The sequence below is a fragment of the Heteronotia binoei genome, chromosome 14 (genome assembly GCF_032191835.1).
Source record: "Heteronotia binoei isolate CCM8104 ecotype False Entrance Well chromosome 14, APGP_CSIRO_Hbin_v1, whole genome shotgun sequence".
Classification (NCBI taxonomy): domain Eukaryota; kingdom Metazoa; phylum Chordata; class Lepidosauria; order Squamata; family Gekkonidae; genus Heteronotia; species Heteronotia binoei.
The window spans coordinates 69569751-69591093 of NC_083236.1; the positions used below are offsets into that span (position 1 = coordinate 69569751).

The 21343-nt window shown below is 53.6% G+C and overlaps 1 protein-coding gene across 1 annotated transcript in view; it reads right to left on the reverse strand.

Moving 5' to 3' along the window:
• Positions 1-21343, reverse strand: part of GALNS (galactosamine (N-acetyl)-6-sulfatase) — a 98083-nt gene that overhangs the window by 31429 nt on the left and 45311 nt on the right. Inside the window, 1 exon segment of the mRNA XM_060254243.1 lies at positions 17288-17390. Within this exon segment, the coding sequence (XP_060110226.1) occupies positions 17288-17390 (103 nt within the window).

The window sequence follows — 21343 nt, forward strand, 5'->3', positions numbered from 1 at the left end:
TCTCACTTGCCTCGAAAGCCCCTTGCTGGGGTCAGCACTTGGAAGGGAGACCACCAAGGAGGACTCTGCAGAGGAAAGCAAAGGCAAACCACCCCTGCTTCTCACTTGCCTCGAAAGCCCCTTGCTGGGGTCAGTACTTGGAAGGGAGACCACCAAGGAGGACTCTGCAGAGGAAAGCAAAGGCAAACCACCCCTGCTTCTCACTTGCCTCGAAAGCCCCTTGCTGGGGTCAGTACTTGGAAGGGAGACCACCAAGGAGGACTCTGCAGAGGAAAGCAAAGGCAAACCACCCCTGCTTCTCACTTGCCTCGAAAGCCCCTTGCTGGGGTCAGCACTTGGAAGGGAGACCACCAAGGAGGACTCTGCAGAGGAAAGCAAAGGCAAACCACCCCTGCTTCTCACTTGCCTCGAAAGCCCCTTGCTGGGGTCAGTACTTGGAAGGGAGACCACCAAGGAGGACTCTGCAGAGGAAAGCAAAGGCAAACCACCCCTGCTTCTCACTTGCCTCGAAAGCCCCTTGCTGGGGTCAGCACTTGGAAGGGAGACCACCAAGGAGGACTCTGCAGAGGAAAGCAAAGGCAAACCACCCCTGCTTCTCACTTGCCTCGAAAGCCCCTTGCTGGGGTCAGCACTTGGAAGGGAGACCACCAAGGAGGACTCTGCAGAGGAAAGCAAAGGCAAACCACCCCTGCTTCTCACTTGCCTCGAAAGCCCCTTGCTGGGGTCAGTACTTGGAAGGGAGACCACCAAGGAGGACTCTGCAGAGGAAAGCAAAGGCAAACCACCCCTGCTTCTCACTTGCCTCGAAAGCCCCTTGCTGGGGTCAGCACTTGGAAGGGAGACCACCAAGGAGGACTCTGCAGAGGAAAGCAATGGCATACCACCCCTGCTTCTCACTTGCCTCGAAAGCCCCTTGCTGGGGTCAGTACTTGGAAGGGAGACTGTGGCGGAACCGGCCTGATTCTGCCTTCAGACCCGGTCCCATCAGCTCCCTATTGAGTCGCCAACTCCTGGAGGGAGCTATTTCTCTTCCTGCCCCTTGGGCGCGCTGCCACCACCTGCTCAGTCCCGGGGTTCAGATTGAGAGGAACAGGACTCCCAATCCCCCTCTCCCGCTATGAGGCTAGGCCTCCAGGTCCTCTGCCACCCTGCACTTGGGTTTCACAGAGACCTCAGCGCTTCTTTGGGGCACCCCTGGAGGATTGGCACCTTATACAACTGCATGCCTTCCCCCTTCCCCGGGGCCCCCTTCTCAAAAACAGCGTGGTCTAAAGCGGTTTGGGGATCTATGTGGTACAGAGATTGACTGCCAGTATTTAAAACAGAAAAAACATTTATTTAAAAGAGAAAACAATAGGGGAAGAAAAACAAAACAAAAACAGTTGCATCTACAAAATTAGCACAGCACAGCACAGCCCAGCCCAGCCCAGCACAGCAACCAGTATAACAAAGAAAAGTTGATTATAAACGCGTCCTGCTGGCCCTGATCTAAACTTGCCCTGTCTTGTGAATTACTTACTTAGTCTGCCTGCCTGGGGCCCCCCCAGGCAGGAGCCTCCATTGCTCACCACATGCTCGCTTGAGCCCCAGTTCAAATCTGGCTTCTCTTCCTGCCTAACACATGCAAGGAACAACAGCACTTCCTGCCTCTCTAGGAGATTTTCCCCCTAGCATTGTTGGTTTGGCTCTGGAAGGGAGGGGGGGAGTGAGGGGAAGGCTACAAAGCCCTGCTGAGGGATTTACTGACCCCTGCCAAATGAAGCACCACCACTGACTAAAATGGCGTTTCTCCACAGAGACCACCAGGGAGGACTCTGCAGAGGAAAGCAAAGGCAAACCACCCCTGCTTCTCACTTGCCTCGAAAGCCCCTTGCTGGGGTCAGCACTTGGAAGGGAGACCACCAAGGAGGACTCTGCAGAGGAAAGCAAAGGCAAACCACCCCTGCTTCTCACTTGCCTCGAAAGCCCCTTGCTGGGGTCAGCACTTGGAAGGGAGACCACCAAGGAGGACTCTGCAGAGGAAAGCAAAGGCAAACCACCCCTGCTTCTCACTTGCCTCGAAAGCCCCTTGCTGGGGTCAGCACTTGGAAGGGAGACCACCAAGGAGGACTCTGCAGAGGAAAGCAAAGGCAAACCACCCCTGCTTCTCACTTGCCTCGAAAGCCCCTTGCTGGGGTCAGTACTTGGAAGGGAGACCACCAAGGAGGACTCTGCAGAGGAAAGCAAAGGCAAACCACCCCTGCTTCTCACTTGCCTCGAAAGCCCCTTGCTGGGGTCAGTACTTGGAAGGGAGACCACCAAGGAGGACTCTGCAGAGGAAAGCAAAGGCAAACCACCCCTGCTTCTCACTTGCCTCGAAAGCCCCTTGCTGGGGTCAGCACTTGGAAGGGAGACCACCAAGGAGGACTCTGCAGAGGAAAGCAAAGGCAAACCACCCCTGCTTCTCACTTGCCTCGAAAGCCCCTTGCTGGGGTCAGCACTTGGAAGGGAGACCACCAAGGAGGACTCTGCAGAGGAAAGCAAAGGCAAACCACCCCTGCTTCTCACTTGCCTCGAAAGCCCCTTGCTGGGGTCAGCACTTGGAAGGGAGACCACCAAGGAGGACTCTGCAGAGGAAAGCAAAGGCAAACCACCCCTGCTTCTCACTTGCCTCGAAAGCCCCTTGCTGGGGTCAGCACTTGGAAGGGAGACCACCAAGGAGGACTCTGCAGAGGAAAGCAAAGGCAAACCACCCCTGCTTCTCACTTGCCTCGAAAGCCCCTTGCTGGGGTCAGTACTTGGAAGGGAGACCACCAAGGAGGACTCTGCAGAGGAAAGCAATGGCAAACCACCCCTGCTTCTCACTTGCCTCGAAAGCCCCTTGCTGGGGTCAGCACTTGGTAGGGAGACCACCAAGGAGGACTCTGCAGAGGAAGGCAATGACCAACCACCCCTGCTTCTCACTTGCCTCGAAAGCCCCTTGCTGGGGTCAGCACTTGGAAGGGAGACCACCAAGGAAGGCAATGCCAAACCACCTCTGCTCTCACTTGCTTTGAAAACCCCTAACTGGGGTTGCTGAAAGTCAGCTACAATTTCAGGGCACTTCACACACACGCACACACACACACACACACACACGCACACGTGTCATGCGCAGTACAAGAGTTCCCAAACTTCGCCACAGCAAGCATCTCTCAATTGAGAAGGTGATGCAGTGAGGCTCTCCAAAGAGAAAGGGGGCCTCTGGGCTTATTCAGAGTTCCGAGCGGCACCTTCGCCGCAGCCCTGACCTTGGCCACGCTGCTCGCTGGCCGCCCGGCCCATGCATCAATCCCCAAAGCAAACGGGCCACAGATGCTCAGTCAATATAAACATGAGGCAAAACAGCAGGCAGTTGCCAGTTGGGCTCTCGGCCAAGCAGCAGAACAACCGTGTGTGTTAACAAACGGCCTTCGGCAATCCATCATCCGGGCGCTGTCCCAGATCGTTCTGACCTGATAAGCGACTGCAGATGACGGTATCTGCCGGGCCGACGCAGGGACCCCCGTCTTCTCCTCAAAGCAGCCTCATTCCAACGCACAAAATGGAGCACAACAAAGCGGCGGCATTACTAGAAGGCAGAACGGTGAGAAAAGCAGGGGGCTTGAGCCAGGAATCCCCGGGGTAGCAGTGATCTTGGCTTGTCAGCGACGCTCCCTGCCGCTGGAAGAGAGGTGATTTGCAGCCTTGCGGAGCCAAAGCCTCGGGAAGGGATGCACGTGGGGACAAAAAACAAACAAACCCAACTTCAAGTATAGGCAAATGAGGCTTGAACTTGCTGAAAATGAGAAGTAAAAAAAAGGCCTTGGGGCCGTAGCAGGCAGCTCAGTGACAGTATCAACGGAGAGTGCTGCAGCAGTGAGAAAGGCAAACTCCGCGTTAGGCGTTGAGAAGAAAGCAGCCGATATTGCAGTGCCCTTGAGCAGATCTATGGGGCGGCCTCATTTGGAATACGGTATGAGGTTCTGGCCACCAGATCTCCAAAATGACACTGCAGGGCTGGGAAAAGTTGAGAGGAGGGCAACCGGGATGTTGAGAGAGTCGGAGCACCTTCCCTGGAAGGAAAGGCTGGAGCGTCTGGGACTCCTCAGTTCAGAAAAGAGATGGCTACGGGGGGAGGGGGGGCGGGCTTGAGAGAGGTTATTAAATGATGCATGGGGCGAAGAGAGTGGACAAAGAAGAATTCTTCTCACTCTCCCAAAATGTTAACACTTGATGACATCCAATAAACTGATGGACAGCAGGTTCAGGACGGACAAAAGGAAATACTGCTTTACACAGAGATTGATTAAAATGTAGGATTTGCTGCCGGAGGCGTTAGTAGCTTTAAAAGAGGATTAGATAGATCCATGCAGGATGTCTATCAATGGCTACTTGCTGTGGTGACTGAGAGAACCTCCACATTCAGAGAAAATCAACCTCTGAATCCCAGAGTCACTAGCCAACAATGGGGAAGGCCTTGGCCTCTCTGCCCTGTTCTTGGCCCTCCAGAGGAACTGGTTGGTCTCTGTGTGAGACAGGAGGCTGGACTAAATGGACCCTCCCTGGTCTGACCCAGCAGGTCTGATGTTCTTATGGAGGCCTTGGCCTCTGCCCTGTTGTTGGCCCTCCAGAGGAATTGGTTGGCCCCTGTGTGAGACAGGAGGCTGGACTAAATGGACCTTCACTGGGCTGATTCGGCAGGGCTCTTTTGAGGTTCTTATGGAGGCCTTGGCCTCTGTGCCCTGTTGTTGGCCCTCCAGAGGAACTGGTTGGTCTTTGTGTGAGACAGGAGGCTGGACTAAATGGATCATCACTGGGCTGATCCGGCAGGGTTCTTTTGAGGTTCCTATGGAGGCCTCGGCCTCTGTGCCCTGTTGTTGGCCCTCCAGAGGAACTGGTTGGTCTCTGTGTGAGACAGAAGGCTGGACTAGATGGACCCTCACTGGTCTGATCCAGTAGGGTTCTTCTGAGGTTCTTATGGAGGCCTCAGCCTCTCTGCCCTGTTGCTGGCCCTCCACTAGTCAGCCACTGTGTGAGATGGAATGCTGGACTAGATGGATCCTCACTGGGCTGATCCAGCAGGGCTCTTCTTCTGTAGCATTAAGAGTGATCCACGTAACCCTCCCACTCCTGCTGTTCTTTCTTGGTGCTCGGTGTTTCGGCCCCGTTGAACAAAAGCCTCCTCTCATGTTAACTGCCTGGAAGGGGCCGGAGGCAAAAGGCTGCTCAAAAAGCCTCCATCAGCTCTCAAGCAGGAGCGATCAATGGCGAACCCTCATGCGCTGAGGACTACAATCACATGCCATTATTGGCAAGGTTCTACTTGACTTCACAGCACATCCCCCCGCCCCGCACAACTCGAGCACAAAAGGTGCCATCGATCGATCGCTTCACTCTGCGAGGAGGACAATCGGAGACGGCTGCAGCATGAAAGAGCCCCTCTGGCATTTGCACGTTAAAAACAATCGGGGTCTCGGTGTAAACACAGACGCAAAAAACCTTTTCAAAAATACACAGTGGCCTTTATGATATAAAGAAATAATATATCATTGCAAGCTAACAAGGCACGGAGCTGACAGCGCCAGAGAGAGGCTGGAGTTATTGGCTAATGTGCCATCTGCCCAGCCCAGGGGATTTGAAAAACATGTATTTCTGAGGCTGGAGTCAGGGCCCTGGCATGGCCAGAAACTATGCTCTGTGAAAGGGCAGCTCCCAGGCTTGGAGCAGGGGGAGGGAAAAGCGATTGTCCCCTTCTGGTCTGCTGTGACTACCCGAAAAGCGCAAGGAGGAGAGTTAACGCGCTTTGGCACTTCCACCAGTCTCCCCAACTCACAGGCGGCCAGCAGCACACGCCCCTTCTCCAAGGCAGGCAATAGCTGGAAAAGGAAGGCAGAGAGAAGCAGGGAGGAGGGGACACTCCTGAACCCTGGTGCTCTCTCCAAAGGAAAGTGGAGGGCTATCCTGTGCTGCCCCACAGCAGCACAAGTCTGCCTCAAACACGACAGAGAACGGATCACAAAACCATAGAGTCGGAAGGGACCTCCAGGGTCATCTAGTCCAACCCCCTGCACAATGCAGGAAACTCACAAACACCTCCCCCTAAACTCACAGGACAAGAGCCCCGTGGCGCAGAGTGGTAAAGCTGCAGTACTGCAGTCGGAGTCCTCTGCTAACGACCTGAGTTCGATCCCAGCGGAGGCTGGTTTAGGTAGCTGGCTTGAGGTTGACTCGGTCTTCCATCCTTCCGGGGTGGGTAAAATGAGTCCCCAGCCTGCTGGGGGAAAGCGTAGATGACTGGGGAAGGCAGTGGCAAACCACCCCGTTAAAAGTCTGCCGTGAAAACGTTGTGAAAGCAATGTCACCCCAGAGTCGGAAACGACTGGTGCTTGCACAGGGGACTACCTTGACCTTTACCTTTTTAAATTCACAGGATCCACATCGCTGTCAGATGGCCATCAAAGCTCCAAAGGAGAGCCCACCACCTGAGTCCCAAGGAAGCCTGTTCCACTGAGGAATCGCTCTGACGATCAGGAAGTTCTTCCAAATGTTGAGCTGGAAACTCTTCTGATTTAATTTCAACCCGTTGGTTCTGGTCCTACCCTCCGGGGCCACAGAAAACAATTCCGCACCATCCTCTAGATGACAGCCCTTTAAGGACTTGAAGATGGTGATCCTATCGCCTCTCAGCCGCCTCCTCTCCAGGCTTGTCATGCATGAGGAAAGGACGGAGCATGTATCCATTTCACTGAACATCTCTATGATGGGAAAATGAGCCAAGCACAGTACGCATTTGCCCCCAGCTGTGCCTCTTTCTGGGTGCAACAAGTAAGAGAAGGAAGAGGGCACTGGCTCTGCTGAGGCCCATATGTATGCGTTACCAAGAGCCTCTTCCCCCTTTCAAACCGTGCAAGAACCTCCCACTCCCTGGCATCTCCAGTGCTTGCTCCAGAGCAGGCCCTGGCTTGGGTATGTCTGCATATACCATTCTGGACCAGACTATAAATATGTCTCCCAGAAGGTAACATCTCACAACTATTTCCCAGCATTTCCTCCCAATAAATTTCGCTTTGGCTCAATGTGGCCCATTCATCAGTTCTTGAGTGTTATTACGATTTGAAACGCATAGACAAGAACGACTCGTAAATCACAAACGGCTCTTTTACAGCCCCTGCGTGGCAGCTAAGTAAATATTCCTCCTGCAGCCATTCCGGGCAACTGGCAGCTGCGCAGCCACGCAGTCAGCCAGGTTTTCTTTCGCTACCACCGGCTTCTCTTCCTTCTTTCAGCACTTTGGGGAACAGGCCCTTGCTAAAGAGCAGACATTCACAGCCAAGGAAGAGAGAAACAGCCCAGTGCTCTAGCTGGAAAAGAGACTTTGGCAAGGAACGGGACAGTTCAAATCAGAAAACAGGCGCTAGGGAGAGAGGAATTTTCTCTCCGTTTCCACAGGCACAAGTCTTCATTGGAGACCACCGAGGATAGGTTAACGGCACAAGAACTTCAGGGGGCCCGAGGCACCCCGTAGCCAGACGCTTTCATTGCTGTTCTCAGACTTGAGACCAGGAGTGACCAAACAGTGGCTCAGGGGCCACATGTGGCTCTTTCACACATATTGTGCGGCTCTCGGAGCCCGTACTGCCCTGTTGGCAGGCTTGGAGAAGGCATTTCTCTCTTTCAATCACTTCTACAAGCCAAGCCAGCCAGCGGCTTGGAAAATGCATTTAAGGTTAAAGTTGCTTTTTCCCCACCTCCCTCCCTCTGTCATGGCTCTCAAGCATCCGACATTCACGTCTCTTGGCTCTCAAACATCTGAAGTTTATTCCACGAGGCTCTTACGTTAAGCAAGCTTGGCCACCCCCGCTTTTTAGACGCACGAAAACTTAAAACAGTCACGGATGAGTTCAAAAGTGGGGCAAGATGATCTCATGGAGACAGAAGATCATCCAGAATAATGCCAAGGATGGAGAACCCTAAATCATGAGCCAAAAGCACAAGAATCATGGCACCTCCTCCACACACACACATGGACATGTGCACGACCACCTGTCTTGGGAGCACTGACTCAGCAGCACTAACCGGCCTGCCTGGGACAAGCACAGGGGCCCTGAACGCTCTCTGCCACTGCTGCAACGACTCCCTCCCTCTGCTTCTGGGAACTGATTCACTCATCAGTGACCTAGAGAAGGGTTCCTGACCCACAAGCTGTGGACCGGTACTGGTCTGTGGCCTGTTAGCAACTGGGCCGCGGAGTGAGGTATTGGCGCCGCACCACCCAGGATGTGGGTGGACAAAAGAGGCAGCACAGCCTCAGAGCGAGGCAGAGCAGCTCCGCCCCCCCTTCCACCTGCCCGGGACCTGGGGGGACGAAAGAGACAGCATGGCCTTGCTCAGAACCTCTTTCATCCGCCTGGATTCCGGGCGGGCAAAAGGGGCAGTGCCTACCCCTTATTTCATAGAATCATAGAGTTGGAAGGGACCTCTAGGGTCATCTAGTTCAACCCCCTGCACAATGCAGGAAACTCACCAACACCTCCCCCTCAATTCACAGGATCTGCATTGCTGTCAGATACCCATCTAGCCTCTGTTTAAAAACCTCCAAGGAAGGAGAGCCCACCACCTCCTGAGGAAGCCCGTTCCACTGAGGAACCCCTCTAACGGTCAGGAGGTTCTTCCTAATGTTGAGCCAGAAACTCTTTTGATTTAATTTCAACCCATTGGTTCTGGCCCTACCTTCTGGGGCCACAGAAAAGAATTCCACACCATCCTCTAGATGACAGCCCTTCAAGTACTTGAAGATGGTGATCCTATCACCTCTCAGCCGCCTCCTCTCCAGGCTAAACATGCCCAGCTCCTTCAGCCTTTCCTCATAGGACTTGGTCTCCAGACCTCTCACCATCTTTGACGCTCTCCTCTGGACCTGTTCCAGTTTGTCTATATCCTTCTTAAAATGTGGTGCCCCAAACTGAACACAAGACTCCAGGTGAGGTCTTACCAAAGCAGAGTAAAGCGATACCATCCCATCACGTGACCTGGACACGATACTTCTGTTGATACAGCCCAAAATTGCGTTTGCCCTTTTAGCCACCGCATCACACTGTTGACTCATGTTCAGCGTATGATCCACTAAGACTCCTAGTTCCTTTTTGCACATACTACTGCTAAGACGTCTCCCCCATCCTATAATCATGTATTGGATTTTTCCTACCTAAATCTAGAACATTACATTTATCCCTGTTAAAATTCATTTCACTTGATTTTAGACCAGTTTTCCAGCCTGTCAAGGTCATCCTGTATCCTGTTTCTGTCTTCTTCTGTGTTTGCAACCCCTCCCAATTTAGCATCATCTGCAAATTAAATAAGCGTTCCCTCTATTCCTTCATCCAAATCATTGATAAAGATGTTGAACAAAACATGTCTCTGGACAGATCCTTGAGGCACTCCACTTGTCACTCCTCTCCAAGAGGATGAGGAACCATTCACAAGCACTCTTCGGGTGCCATCTGTCAAACAGTTCCAGATCCACCTAACCGTAACAGGATCCAAACCACATTTTACCAACTTCTCAACAAAGATAGCATGTGGACCTTTATCAAAAGCCTTACTGAAATCAAGATAAACAACGTCTACAGCATTCCCCCCCATTTAAAGAGATAGGGATGTGGCATGGGCATGGGGGAAGCCTAGGGTGGTAAAAAACTCAGCAAACCCCCCCACACTGGTCCATGGAAAAATTATCTTTCACAAAACTGGTCCCTGGTGCCAAAAAGGGTGGCCTAGAGGAAAGAACAAAGAGAAGCCCACTGGCTGTGCCCACAAATAAATGCTGTTAATTAAACCCCCCTATGTCTGTTTAGTGAAGAGCCCCGAGTGGTAAAGCTGAAGTACTGCAGTCTGAACTCTCTGCTCATGACCTGAGTTCGATCCTAGTGGAAGCTGGGTTCAGGTAGCCAGCTCAGGTTGACTCAGCCTTCCATCCTTCTGAGGTTGGTAAAATGAGTACCCAGCTTGCTGGGGGGAAAGTGTAGATGACTGGGGAAGGCAATGGCAAACCACCCCGTAACAAGGTCTGCCGTGAAAACGCTGTGAGAGCGACGTCACCCCAGAGTCGGAAACGACCGGTGCTTGCACAGCGGACTACCTTGGACCTTTTTTAGGTGCACCTGACCAGCCTCAGTCCGTTTAGGGCAGGTTCAAGTTCAACCCCACCGACGACAACTGGGAGCAGGTGAGTTTACTGCCACAGCTTTGGATCGGGAGCACAAGAGCTCCATGTTGCGAATGCTTTGAGGAGCCCATTCTGGCTCCAAGAAGTTAGTTGAGCGGCAAAGCTTGCGTTCCCCGGGGCCTGGTGCAGCCAGACAACAGAATCAAAACAGCAGATTACAAGCCACTGAGGGAGCCCAGTGATTACCCAGGACAAAAGGGCCACTCATTAGCCAAAGCTCCAGTGGAGGCAATTCAGGCTCTGTTCTGCTGACGGTTGGAATCTCCAGTGTCGCCGCAAATGCATGCATTAAAGCCCCAGGTCTGCAATGAAACCAGCACAAAGTCACTCTACCTTTCGCATTTCCCAAACCCAGTGTCAATAATGTCAATGAGAAAACTGGAGGCGGTGAAAAGGAGACCCGTTGCCATTAAACCTCGGGGGTGTTTCTAGCATCTGTAATCAGAAGCGTAACCATATTCGGCCCCCTCTTTATTATTTAAAACAAACAAACAGACAGATAGCCAGGGCAGTAATTAATGCCTGAACATCAGAAGAAGAATTTGAACAAATTTCCACCCCTGCGCCCTCCGCATCATGTTAATGACTGTTCTGTCCACTAATTCCGTGCTCCAATTTGAACGACATCAACCACAGACGACACCAGCGGCAGGGAAGCAAATGAATTTTTAATCATCCCTCTGATGTACAGTGTAATTGCTGACTTTTATCAACCGGCAGTTAAACAAAGACTCAGAAAGGAATAAACATGCCTTAATTGCATGGCTGTCATCGTTTGCAGGAAGACAACCTTGGAAAGGAGCAACAGGCCGCCACCTGAACAGACGGGGAAGGGAAAGGCTCGGGTCAAACGCAGGTGCTGACGCCCTTCTTCCCCATGGGAAGGTAGAGGTGTGTGTGTGTGTGTGAGAGAGAGACAGACAGTGCACACTCGTGTGTGTTAAATGCTTCAAGCAGAACAGAATAATGCACCCTTATCAGATTTCTCAGCTTTGCCTTAGCATTGCCCTAGGCCAGGGGTGGCCAAACTTGCTTAATGTAAGAGCCACACAGAATTCAATGTCAGATATGGGAGAGCCGCAGGACACGAGCGTCAGAGGTTTGAGGGCCGCAAGCAGGGCTGGCCGTGCCACGAGGCAAGCTAGGCAACTGCATAGGGTGCTGGCCTTCTGGGGACACCAGACTGGGCACCCCTGTGTAGCTCAGTGATGTTCTCAGAGCAGTTAGCCTTGCATGGGTGCCAGACGGTCTAGGGCTGGCCCTGGCCGCAAGACAGGAAGGAAGGAAATCAATGGGGGAGGGGAGAGGGAGGGAGAAAGAAAGAAAGCAACTTTAACTTTAAATGCCTTCTCCAAGCCAGTCAATGGGGCAGTGGGGGCTTTGAGAGCCACACGATATGTGTGAAAGAGCCTCATGCAGCTCCCGAGCCACAGTTTGGCCCCCCTGCCCTTGTGGATGGGGCAGAGGAGAGGCTGCCCAAGTCCACAGGAACCGCCTTTTCTCCTATGAATGAGGGAAGAGAGCCCCAGGACAGAACACGAAGGAGCAACAACTGTCAAGCAGTCAGGAGGACCAGAAGCGCTGGCACCGGAGTCGCGGATGCAGAATCCCCGCAAGAAACAAGGCCAGCACCGTTGAAAGGAAGCCGTTGGCTAGCTTTAGGTGGGGGGCGAAAGAGAAAAGGCTCAAGGGAGGCAAGCTCAGTGTAACCATTAAAATGTCAGACAAGGATCTGGGTAAACCCAGGGGCAGGCTCTCCATTCTGCCAGGGAAGCTGGCTGGGTGACCCCGGGCCAGCCACACTCCCAGCTTCATCCACTTCACAGAGTTGTTGCAGTTGTGAGGATAAAACAGAAGAGAGCAGCAGCTTCGGGTCCTTGTCGAAAAGATGGATGTGATAGAAATAAAACAGGCGAATAAATGCAGGCACACATCAAGCGAAAAGGGAGATGGGGAGAAGCAGAGCAGCCAAGCAGGGGGGGAAAGAGCAGCGCTGAAGCCTCCTCCTGACATCTTGCATCAGGATGCACCAAACTGCCTTTGCCCTGGCAAAGAGAGAGAGGAAGGGGTCCCTCTAAGCCACAAGTCCTTCCTTCTGGCATGAGAGATGCCAAGCAACTAAGAGGTGGAAGGTGGGGGATGACATGGGCATCGCTAAAACTAGCTTCTGCAGCTTGCACTATGTCTGAACGACACTAGAAGAAGATATTGGATTTATATCCCACCCTATACTCTGAATCTTAAGAGTCTCAGAGCGGTCACAATCGCCTCTACCTTCCCCCCACCCCCCGGCCCCCGCGCACAACAGACATCCTGTGCGGTGGGTGGGGCTGAGAGAGCTCTTACAGCAGCTGCCCTTTCAAGAACAACTCCTGCAACAGCTATGGCTGACCCAAGGCCATTCCGAAAGCTGCAAGTGGAGGAGTGGGGAATCAAACCTGGTTCTCCCAGATAAGAGTCTGCGCACTACATCAAACTGGCTCTAGAAGGAGGGCACAGGGTAGCTGGAACCCTCAGGGAACTCTCCCTCTTGATGTCAGACAAATTCAGACTTGTGAGGACCAACAATATACATCAGGAAGGCAGCAGAGAAAACAAAAATGTAAGAGAAGCCCTGTTAGATCAGGCCAATGGCCCATCCAGTCCAACATTCTGCGTCACAGAAGAACATAAGAGAAGCCCTGTTGGATCAGGCCAGAGGCACATCCAGTCTAACACTGTGTGTCACAGAAGAACATAAGAGAAGCCTTGTTGGATCAGGCCAAAGGCCCATCCAGTCCAACACTCTGTTTCACATAAGAACCTAAGAGAAGCCATGTTGGATCAGAGGCCCATCTAGTCCAACACTCTGTGTCACATAAGAACCTAAGAGAAGCCATGTTGGATCAGGCCAGAGGCCCCTCCAGTCCAACACTGTGTCACATAAGAGAAGCCCTGTTGGATCAGGCCAGAGGCCCCTCCAGTCCAACACTCTGTGTCACATAAGAGAAGCCATGTTGGATCAGGCCAGAGGCCCATCCAGTCCAACACTCTGTGTCACACAGTGGCCAAAAATACCAGGCACCATCAGTGGGACCAGGACACTAGAAGCCCCCCCACTGTGGCCTTGCCTCCCAGGTTCCAGAATCTCCGTCCAACACAGCAAAGCACCCAGGACCAAGTTGGGATGGACACCAGGCAGCTCCCACTAGGGCTGGCCCGGGACTGCCTGGCACTCTAGGTAAGGCTAACTTCTGGCCCCCCCCTTCATTAATAGCATCACTTGAGCCAGATGGGGGCAGCTGATTCGGCACCTCCAAAAGCACTCTAGACAATCACCTAGTTTGCCTAGTGGCAGGCCAACCCTAGTACCCCACTGGTGCACTGTGGGGACACGGGGGGGGGGGGGGGCGTATGCCAGCACAGTGCTCTGTTCTCACGGCTTCTGCCTCTGGGCAGCCAAGCACTAAACTGGGCGCTTGGGAGGCCTGATTCGCCGCCAAATCAATCTTGTGCTCCTGGGAGCACAAAGCTGCCACTGAGAACCTGTCTTCCTCATTCTTAACTAAAGCTCTAAACTCTCGGGAACTCGGCAAGTGGTAGTGCCAGGAGTCTGGCAGGCTGATTATACCTTTCAAAGCGAAGTGGGTTTGCGGTTCTGCCGAGAGGGCAGAGGAACGATGCTGCTGACATTATTTTGCACACCGCAGGCTTCCCAGGGACAGGGGAGGGGGGCCTTGGAAGATGCTCGAATGAACGCAGAGCTTGCCAGCCTTGGGGACAGGGGAAGAGGGGTCACTTTTGCTGGGATCAGGTCTGGAGCTGTGGCTGCAGCTCGTCCACCCAGCGCCAACGAGGATCAAGGCGCTCTTGTGCAGGCCATGCTGAATCAGAAGGCGCTTGGCATTCCCCTTTTATACTCCTAGTCGCTAGACCAGACACCGGATTCCAGTTCTCTGTGCCAGATTTTAAGTACAGCACCGTCTCCCGTCTCTGAAGAATGCTTGCCTGGGTCCTCATTGGCACAGCTCAGGCTGTGTGAACGGAATTCAGGCGACACGGTCGAACGCAGCCCCTGCCTGAGACCTTGGGAAGGGCCACCCGTCAACGTTAACGCCAGCAGCCTTCCAGCCAGGTTCTGGAAGGTGCCAGCGCTCCTTGAAGGCTTCTCAGAGACTGTTCTGCATTGGGCAGAGCAGCAAGAGTCAGTGGGCTTCCCTTGAAAGGCCAGCTTCTCCTTGGTCGCCACGGAAGAAGAGCAGCTCAGGCTGCCTGCTCGCCCAGGAGAGCCGAGAAGTCTGAACTCGCGCTGCGCGGGTGTCCTAAGAGGTGCCTCGACTGCCACAGACTTCAGTTCTGTGGGTTCCTCCACGGATGCCAAAAGCAGGGCCGGCGCATGTGAGTCGGCAAATTAGGTGACTGCCGAGGGCACCAGCAGCCAGCAGGGGTGGGGGATGGGTGCCCCCGCCTCACTCACGCGGTCCCTGAGCCTCCCGCTCATTTTTTCTCAGCTCTCAGTGATCGGAGGAGCCCCCCCCCCCCGATCCCTCAGAACCGAACGAGGGGGCGTTTCCCTGGGGAACGGAAGGGCCAAGTGATCTGGCCCTGCTCAGCGCCCCCGTGCAGTGGGAAGGCCGAGGGGGGGGGTGCCCTCTATGCAAACAGGGCAATCTGGGGGGGGGGGGAGATGGGGGGGCGTTTGCATGGAGGCCTCCTCAAGAGGAGCCCTGACGGCAAGAGCGTGCGCAGAGTGTCGGCAGACCGCAACAGGAAGTTGCCTTAGCGATAGGAACGTCGATACGAAGAGCCAACGCACCGGTTGTTTTTATAACAAACGGTGTATTATGCAAAATATTTACAGCAGTGAAGGTATATACACACGCGGTCCAGAGCAACAAAATGCTTCGCCAGGAATCCATACGCCAGAGAGAGAAAAACATTCCGGCACTCCGCCGGTTATATAGTGCAGCCCACCAATCAGCTAATTCTGCTGACTCCTTGGGGCTCCTCTGGACAAGTCCAGTTAGTACTAGTTATTGCATCAGCGGGGTACTCTTGGGTCTCCTGTCATGTGACACCGGCATTCTGACAGTTCACGATCCACCATGCTTCACAGCAGGCTACCATATATCAACAAGCCCTCCGTGCAAACAGGGCCATCTGGCCCCACTCGGCCTTCCCGCACCGATTTGGGCCGGCGCTGGGGGCCCTCCCCTACTGGAGGGCGGGGGGGGCGGAGCTTTGCCTGGGGTGGCAAAACCCCCAGCGCCAGCCCTGGCCAAAAGGACTCCCCGCAGTTGGGACGTTCCACTAAGCGTGAGAAGTACAGATCGAGGTGAACTTTGAAGCCGTAAAGCGAGAGACAGAGCGTTTCGACCCTGCAGCCCTGGAAAGTCAATGAAACAAAGTGGGCCGGATTAGGAGGAAAAGTTGAAGGCGGCAGGAACGAGAAGACCCGACACGAGATGGGCTGACTCCATGGAGGAAGACCCCACCCTTCGTTTGCAAGGCCTGAGTGTTTCGGAGGCCGTTCATTCCAAGACTCCCTCTAAGCTGCGGAGTCTTGTAAGTAAAAATTCTACTTTGTGAGCTACTGGCATGAAAGTTGCGGGCGACTGCCTGAATTCGTTTGCTCTGAGGCCCTTTTCCTGAGCAAAGAGAAAAATGCATGAGTCAGAGGCTAAGAAAACCTGTGAGCCGGCTCACACTCACTCAGCTTAGAGGGAAGACTGGCTCACTCATCGGGGTGCAATGAGTCGCAAGCGACTCGGGAGCACCTGGCACGCGCACACAACGCAGTGTGGTGCTAGGAGACGATTCCTTTCCAGCTGCCTCTTCATTCACCTCTGACTGCGAGGCTGAGAACAGCCCCTTCACTTCCCACCATTCTGTGCAGCCCTCCGGGGCACCTGAGGCCCCCCCAACTGGCCCTCTGGCTCTTCCTCCATCCTGCACGGAGGCCCCCAGTGCCCACACTTCTCAGTGATGGTGCCAATGCACCTGGGCACAAGCGCTGCATCACAAGGCAGTGCCGTTCCAAGAATTGATGCAAGCGCATGAATGCACACAACAGACCCTCGGTCCATTCAGGTCAGTACTGTTTATCAGGTGTCATTTAGTAGAGAAAGAGGTGAACATATGAACCTGCCTTATACTGAATCAGACTCTCAGTCCATCAAAGTCAGTCTTGTCTACTCAGACTGGCAGCGGCTCTCCAAGGTCTCAAGCTGAGGTTTTTCATGCTTACTTGCCTGGACCCTTTTTAGTTGGAGATGCCGGGGATTGAACCTGGGACCTTCTGCTTACCAAGCAGATGCTCTACCACTCAGCGCCTGTCCCTCCCCTAAAGGTTTTGGGAGATCCATTTTTCATATGAACATATGAAGTTGCCTTATACAGAATCAGACCCTCAATCCATCAAAGTCAGTATTGGACTGGCAGCAGCTCTCCAGGGTCTCAAGCTGAGGTTTTTCATGCCTACTTGCCTGGACCCCTTTTAGTTGGAGATGCCGGGGATTGAACCTGGGACCTTCTGCTTACCAAGCAGACGCTCTACCACTGACCCATCATCCCTCCCCTAAAATGAACATATGAAGCTGCTGCCTTCTACTCAATCAGACCCTCTGTGGTCCATCAAAGTCAGTCTTGTCCACTCAGACTGGCAGCAGCTCTCCAGGGTCTCAAGCTGAGGTTTGTCACGCCTATTTTGCCTGGACCCTTTTAGTTGGAGATGCCGGGGATTAAACCTGGGACCTTCTGCTTCCCAAGCAGATGCTCTACCACTGAGCCACCGTCCCTCCCCTTAACTGGTGCTGGAGCTCATTTCTCCTTTCTTGCATTGGGTTGCTTTCGGCTGGTGGGGGGAAGAGGGGTGAGCAGCATGTGCTAATATTATGCTAATGAGCCCCACTGCCTACAAAACGACCCCTGAGCAGGCCTGAAGGTGGGCTGCCCTGCCCCACCAGTTACTGTGGCTTGAATTCAAATGATTTGAAGACAGAGCATTTTGACGATCGGGATTCCAGCAGAGGGGAGCAGGGGACGTGCAGCTGCAGGACTGTGCTAAAGAAGACATTCGATTACCTTGCTGAATTCCTCCCAGGAGTTACTCCAGGTCCAGTAATGGGCCTTGTACAGCCCGATCCGCACCGCCATCATCTCGTTGCCACGGTAATAAAATATTGGCCTGATGGAGAGAAGGGGAGGGGGGGGCAGGGACAAAGAGAGATGTACAGCAGCGTGAGAAATGCAACGTGTCCAAACAAGCGGCTTTTTTGGCAGCCGCGCAGATAAGGGAGACAAACACGTCCGGGAAGCCCGGCTGGCAACCCGGCTATCAGTCAGGAGCAGGCGGCCTTCTAATAGCCTCTGCGGCAAGGTTTTCAATTAGCATTTTTTAAAGCGTCCATCAATGCGAGAGAGAGAGAGAGAGAGAGAGATGGGCATTGCATGAGCAAGAAGGAAAAGTTACGCAAGTCATCTTGCCGGGGATTGTTAATCCTTGAACTACCAGACTGTGTAATTCCCCGCTGAGGCCGATGACTTGAAAGACTCCAGAAAGCAGGGCACCTGTGCGACGGAGACACTGAGGATACAGGAGGCTGGATCTATGGCACTCCAGGCTGTGTCGGTTCACCCTGAGCCCAAGCAAGCCGGCTGCAGGATGCGGGGCTAGCTGGGCAAACAGAGAGCCAGTTTGATGCAGTGGTTATGGACTCGTATCTGGGAGAACTGGGTTTGAGTCCCCACTCCTCCACTTGCAGCTGCTGGAATGGCCTTGGGTCAGCCATAGTTCTCTTATCTGGGAGAACCGGGTTTGATTCCCCACTCCTCCACTTGCAGCTGCTGGAATGGCCTTGGGTCAGCCACAGCTCTCTTATCTGGGAGAACCGGGTTTGATTCCCCACTCCTCCACTTGCACCTGCTGGAATGGCCTTGGGTCAGCCACAGCTCTCTTATCTGGGAGAACCGGGTTTGATTCCCCCCTCCTCCACTTGCAGCTGCTGGAATGGCCTTGGGTCAGCCAGAGCTCTCTTATCTGGGAGAACCGGGTTTGATTCCCCACTCCTCCACTTGCACCTGCTGGAATGGCCTTGGGTCAGCCACAGCTCTCTTATCTGGGAGAACCGGGTTTGATTCCCCCCTCCTCCACTTGCAGCTGCTGGAATGGCCTTGGGTCAGCCAGAGCTCTCTTATCTGGGAGAACCGGGTTTGATTCCCCACTCCTCCAGTTGCACCTGCTGGAATGGCCTTGGGTCAGCCAGAGCTCTCTTATCTGGGAGAACCGGGTTTGATTCCCCACTCCTCCACTTGCACCTGCTGGAATGGCCTTGGGTCAGCCACAGCTCTCTTATCTGGGAGAACCGGGTTTGATTCCCCACTCCTCCAGTTGCACCTGCTGGAATGGCCTTGGGTCAGCCACAGCTCTCTTATCTGGGAGAACCGGGTTTGATTCCCCACTCCTCCAGTTGCACCTGCTGGAATGGCCTTGGGTCAGCCACAGCTCTCTTATCTGGGAGAACCGGGTTTGATTCCCCACTCCTCCACTTGCACCTGCTGGAATGGCCTTGGGTCAGCCATAGTTCTCTTATCTGGGAGAACCGGGTTTGATTCCCCACTCCTCCACTTGCAGCTGCTGGAATGGCCTTGGGTCAGCCAGAGCTCTCTTATCTGGGAGAACCGGGTTGGATTCCCCACTCCTCCACTTGCAGCTGCTGGAATGGCCTTGGGTCAGCCAGAGCTCTCTTATCTGGGAGAACTGGGTTTGATTCCCCACTCCTCCACTTGCACCTGCTGGAATGGCCTTGGGTCAGCCATAGTTCTCTTATCTGGGAGAACCGGGTTTGATTCCCCACTCCTCCACTTGCAGCTGCTGGAATGGCCTTGGGTCAGCCAGAGCTCTCTTATCTGGGAGAACTGGGTTGGATTCCCCACTCCTCCACTTGCAGCTGCTGGAATGGCTGTGGGTCAGCCATAGCTCTCATAGGAGTTGTCCGTAAAAGGGCAGCTTCTGGGAGAGCTCTCTCAGCCCCACCCACCTCACAGGGTGTCTCTTGCGGGGGTGAGAAGATAAAGGAGATTGTAAGCCACTCTGAGACTCTGATTCAGAGAGAAGGGCGGGGTATAAATCTGTGGTCTTCTTCTTTTTCTCCATTTACCCTCCAGAACACTGGTGTGTTTTTTCAAAAGCAGAAAGAGAAGAAGAAGAGGAGATTTATACTCTGCCCTTCTCTCTGAATTGGAGACTCAGAGTGGCTTACAATCTCCACTTCGTTCCTCCCCCACAAGAGACACCCTGTGAGGTGGGTGGGGCTGAGAGAGCTCTCACAGAAAGCTGCCCTTTCAAGGACAACTCCTGCAAGAGCTACAGCTGACCCGAGGCCATTCCAGCAGCTGCAAGCGGAGGAGTGGGGAATCAAACCCGGTTCTCCCAGACAGGAGTCCGCACACTTCACCACTACGCCAAACGGGCTCTCTAGAAAAGAGGCAAGAAGGGCTGCCTCATCCCTGCCTGCCCAGATTCCCTGACGGTCTCGGCACTACAGGCCAGTTGCCGATGAGGGGCAGCAAGAGCAGCACAGACTCCCCTAAGGGGAAGTCTGCCTCGGCTCTGTGACCCGCAGGAGAGCCAAGTGGCACGCAATATAGGAAATCCATGACTGGAGCTCCCAAACGATCGACACGATTGCAGCAGGAGCAGCAGCGTGTGGGCAGGCATCCACATCTCTGCCTCCCACCCCAAGGGGAGACAAGTACGGTGTCTGCGCGGCACGGGGCAGAGAGCAGGAATCAGATGAAGCAAACACTGGGGTGGGGTGTGAGAGGGAAGCCAGGAAGGGCTGAGCCCGGGCTTGGCTCCTGTGGCCCTTTCTTGATGTTACAGTGGCTCTCATCAGGAATGTGCACATTGGCTTCTTTGGACCAAATCTGGGAGGCAGACAATGGAAACACTATTCTACCCGCAGGCCTTTGACGAGGATAAATACGCTTGACCCCTGAAGGAGGCCTTTGAAGGCTGAAATGCGTCGAGTCACATTGGGGTCCACTTGTGTTTTAATTTGCAACAAGGCCAACGTCGGGCCCTTAAATGCTTTCAACCGTTTTAAAATAAATACATGAATTTCTTTATAACACTGAAGTTACACGTACTGTTTTTAACAAAAGGCCATAACTTTGGTTTCTACAAAGCATTTTTGGTTTTTGATTCCTTTCTTATGTGCCCAGGGTGATACTGATCACTGCTTTGGGGTCAGCAAGGAATTTTCCTCCAGGCCAGATTGGCCCAGAGATCCTGGAGGGTTCTTGTCTTCCTTTGGGCACACAGCAGGAGTGGGGGGGGGGAGCTGTTAATTTCCTGGATTGTACAGGGGGTTGGACTACATCACTCCTGGGGTCCCTTCCAACTCTGGCCCCCCTGACAGACCTCCTAATGGCACCTGGGTTTTTTGGCCATTGTGTGACACAGAGTGTTGGACTGGATGGGCCACTGGCCTGATCCAACAGGGCTTCTCTTATGTTCTTATGTCTGGGGCAGTGATGCTCTGCATTCGTGATGCTTGGGGGGGCACAGTGGGAGGGCTTCTAGTATTCTAGCCCCACTGGTGGACTTCCTGATGGCACCTGGTTTTTTGGCCACTGTGTGACACAGAGTGTTGAATTGGATGGGCCACTGGCCTGATCCAACATGGCTTCTCTTATGTTCTTCTGTGACACAGAGTGTTGGACTGGAGGGGCCATTAGCCTGATCCAACAGGGCTTCTCTTATGTTCTTATGTGACACAGAGTGTTGGACTGGATGGGCCACTGGCCTGATCCAACATGGCTTCTCTTATGTTCTTCTGTGACACAGAGTGTTGGACTGGAGGGGCCTCTGGCCTGATCCAACAGGGCTTCTCTTATGTTCTTCTGTGACACAGAGTGTTGGACTGGATGGGCCACTGGCCTGATCCAACATGGCTTCTCTTATGTTCTTATGTTCTCTATGCTTCTATGTTTACTGTTGTTCTGAAGAAACTGAATCCCCTCCAGCTGAATTTCAGTTAGACACACGACACCCCTCCCCTAGTATACTGTCAGGAGCTCTAGTCATGGGTCTCCCAAGTAATATGCTGCTTGATCCTGGAGATCCCCTGAAAATAC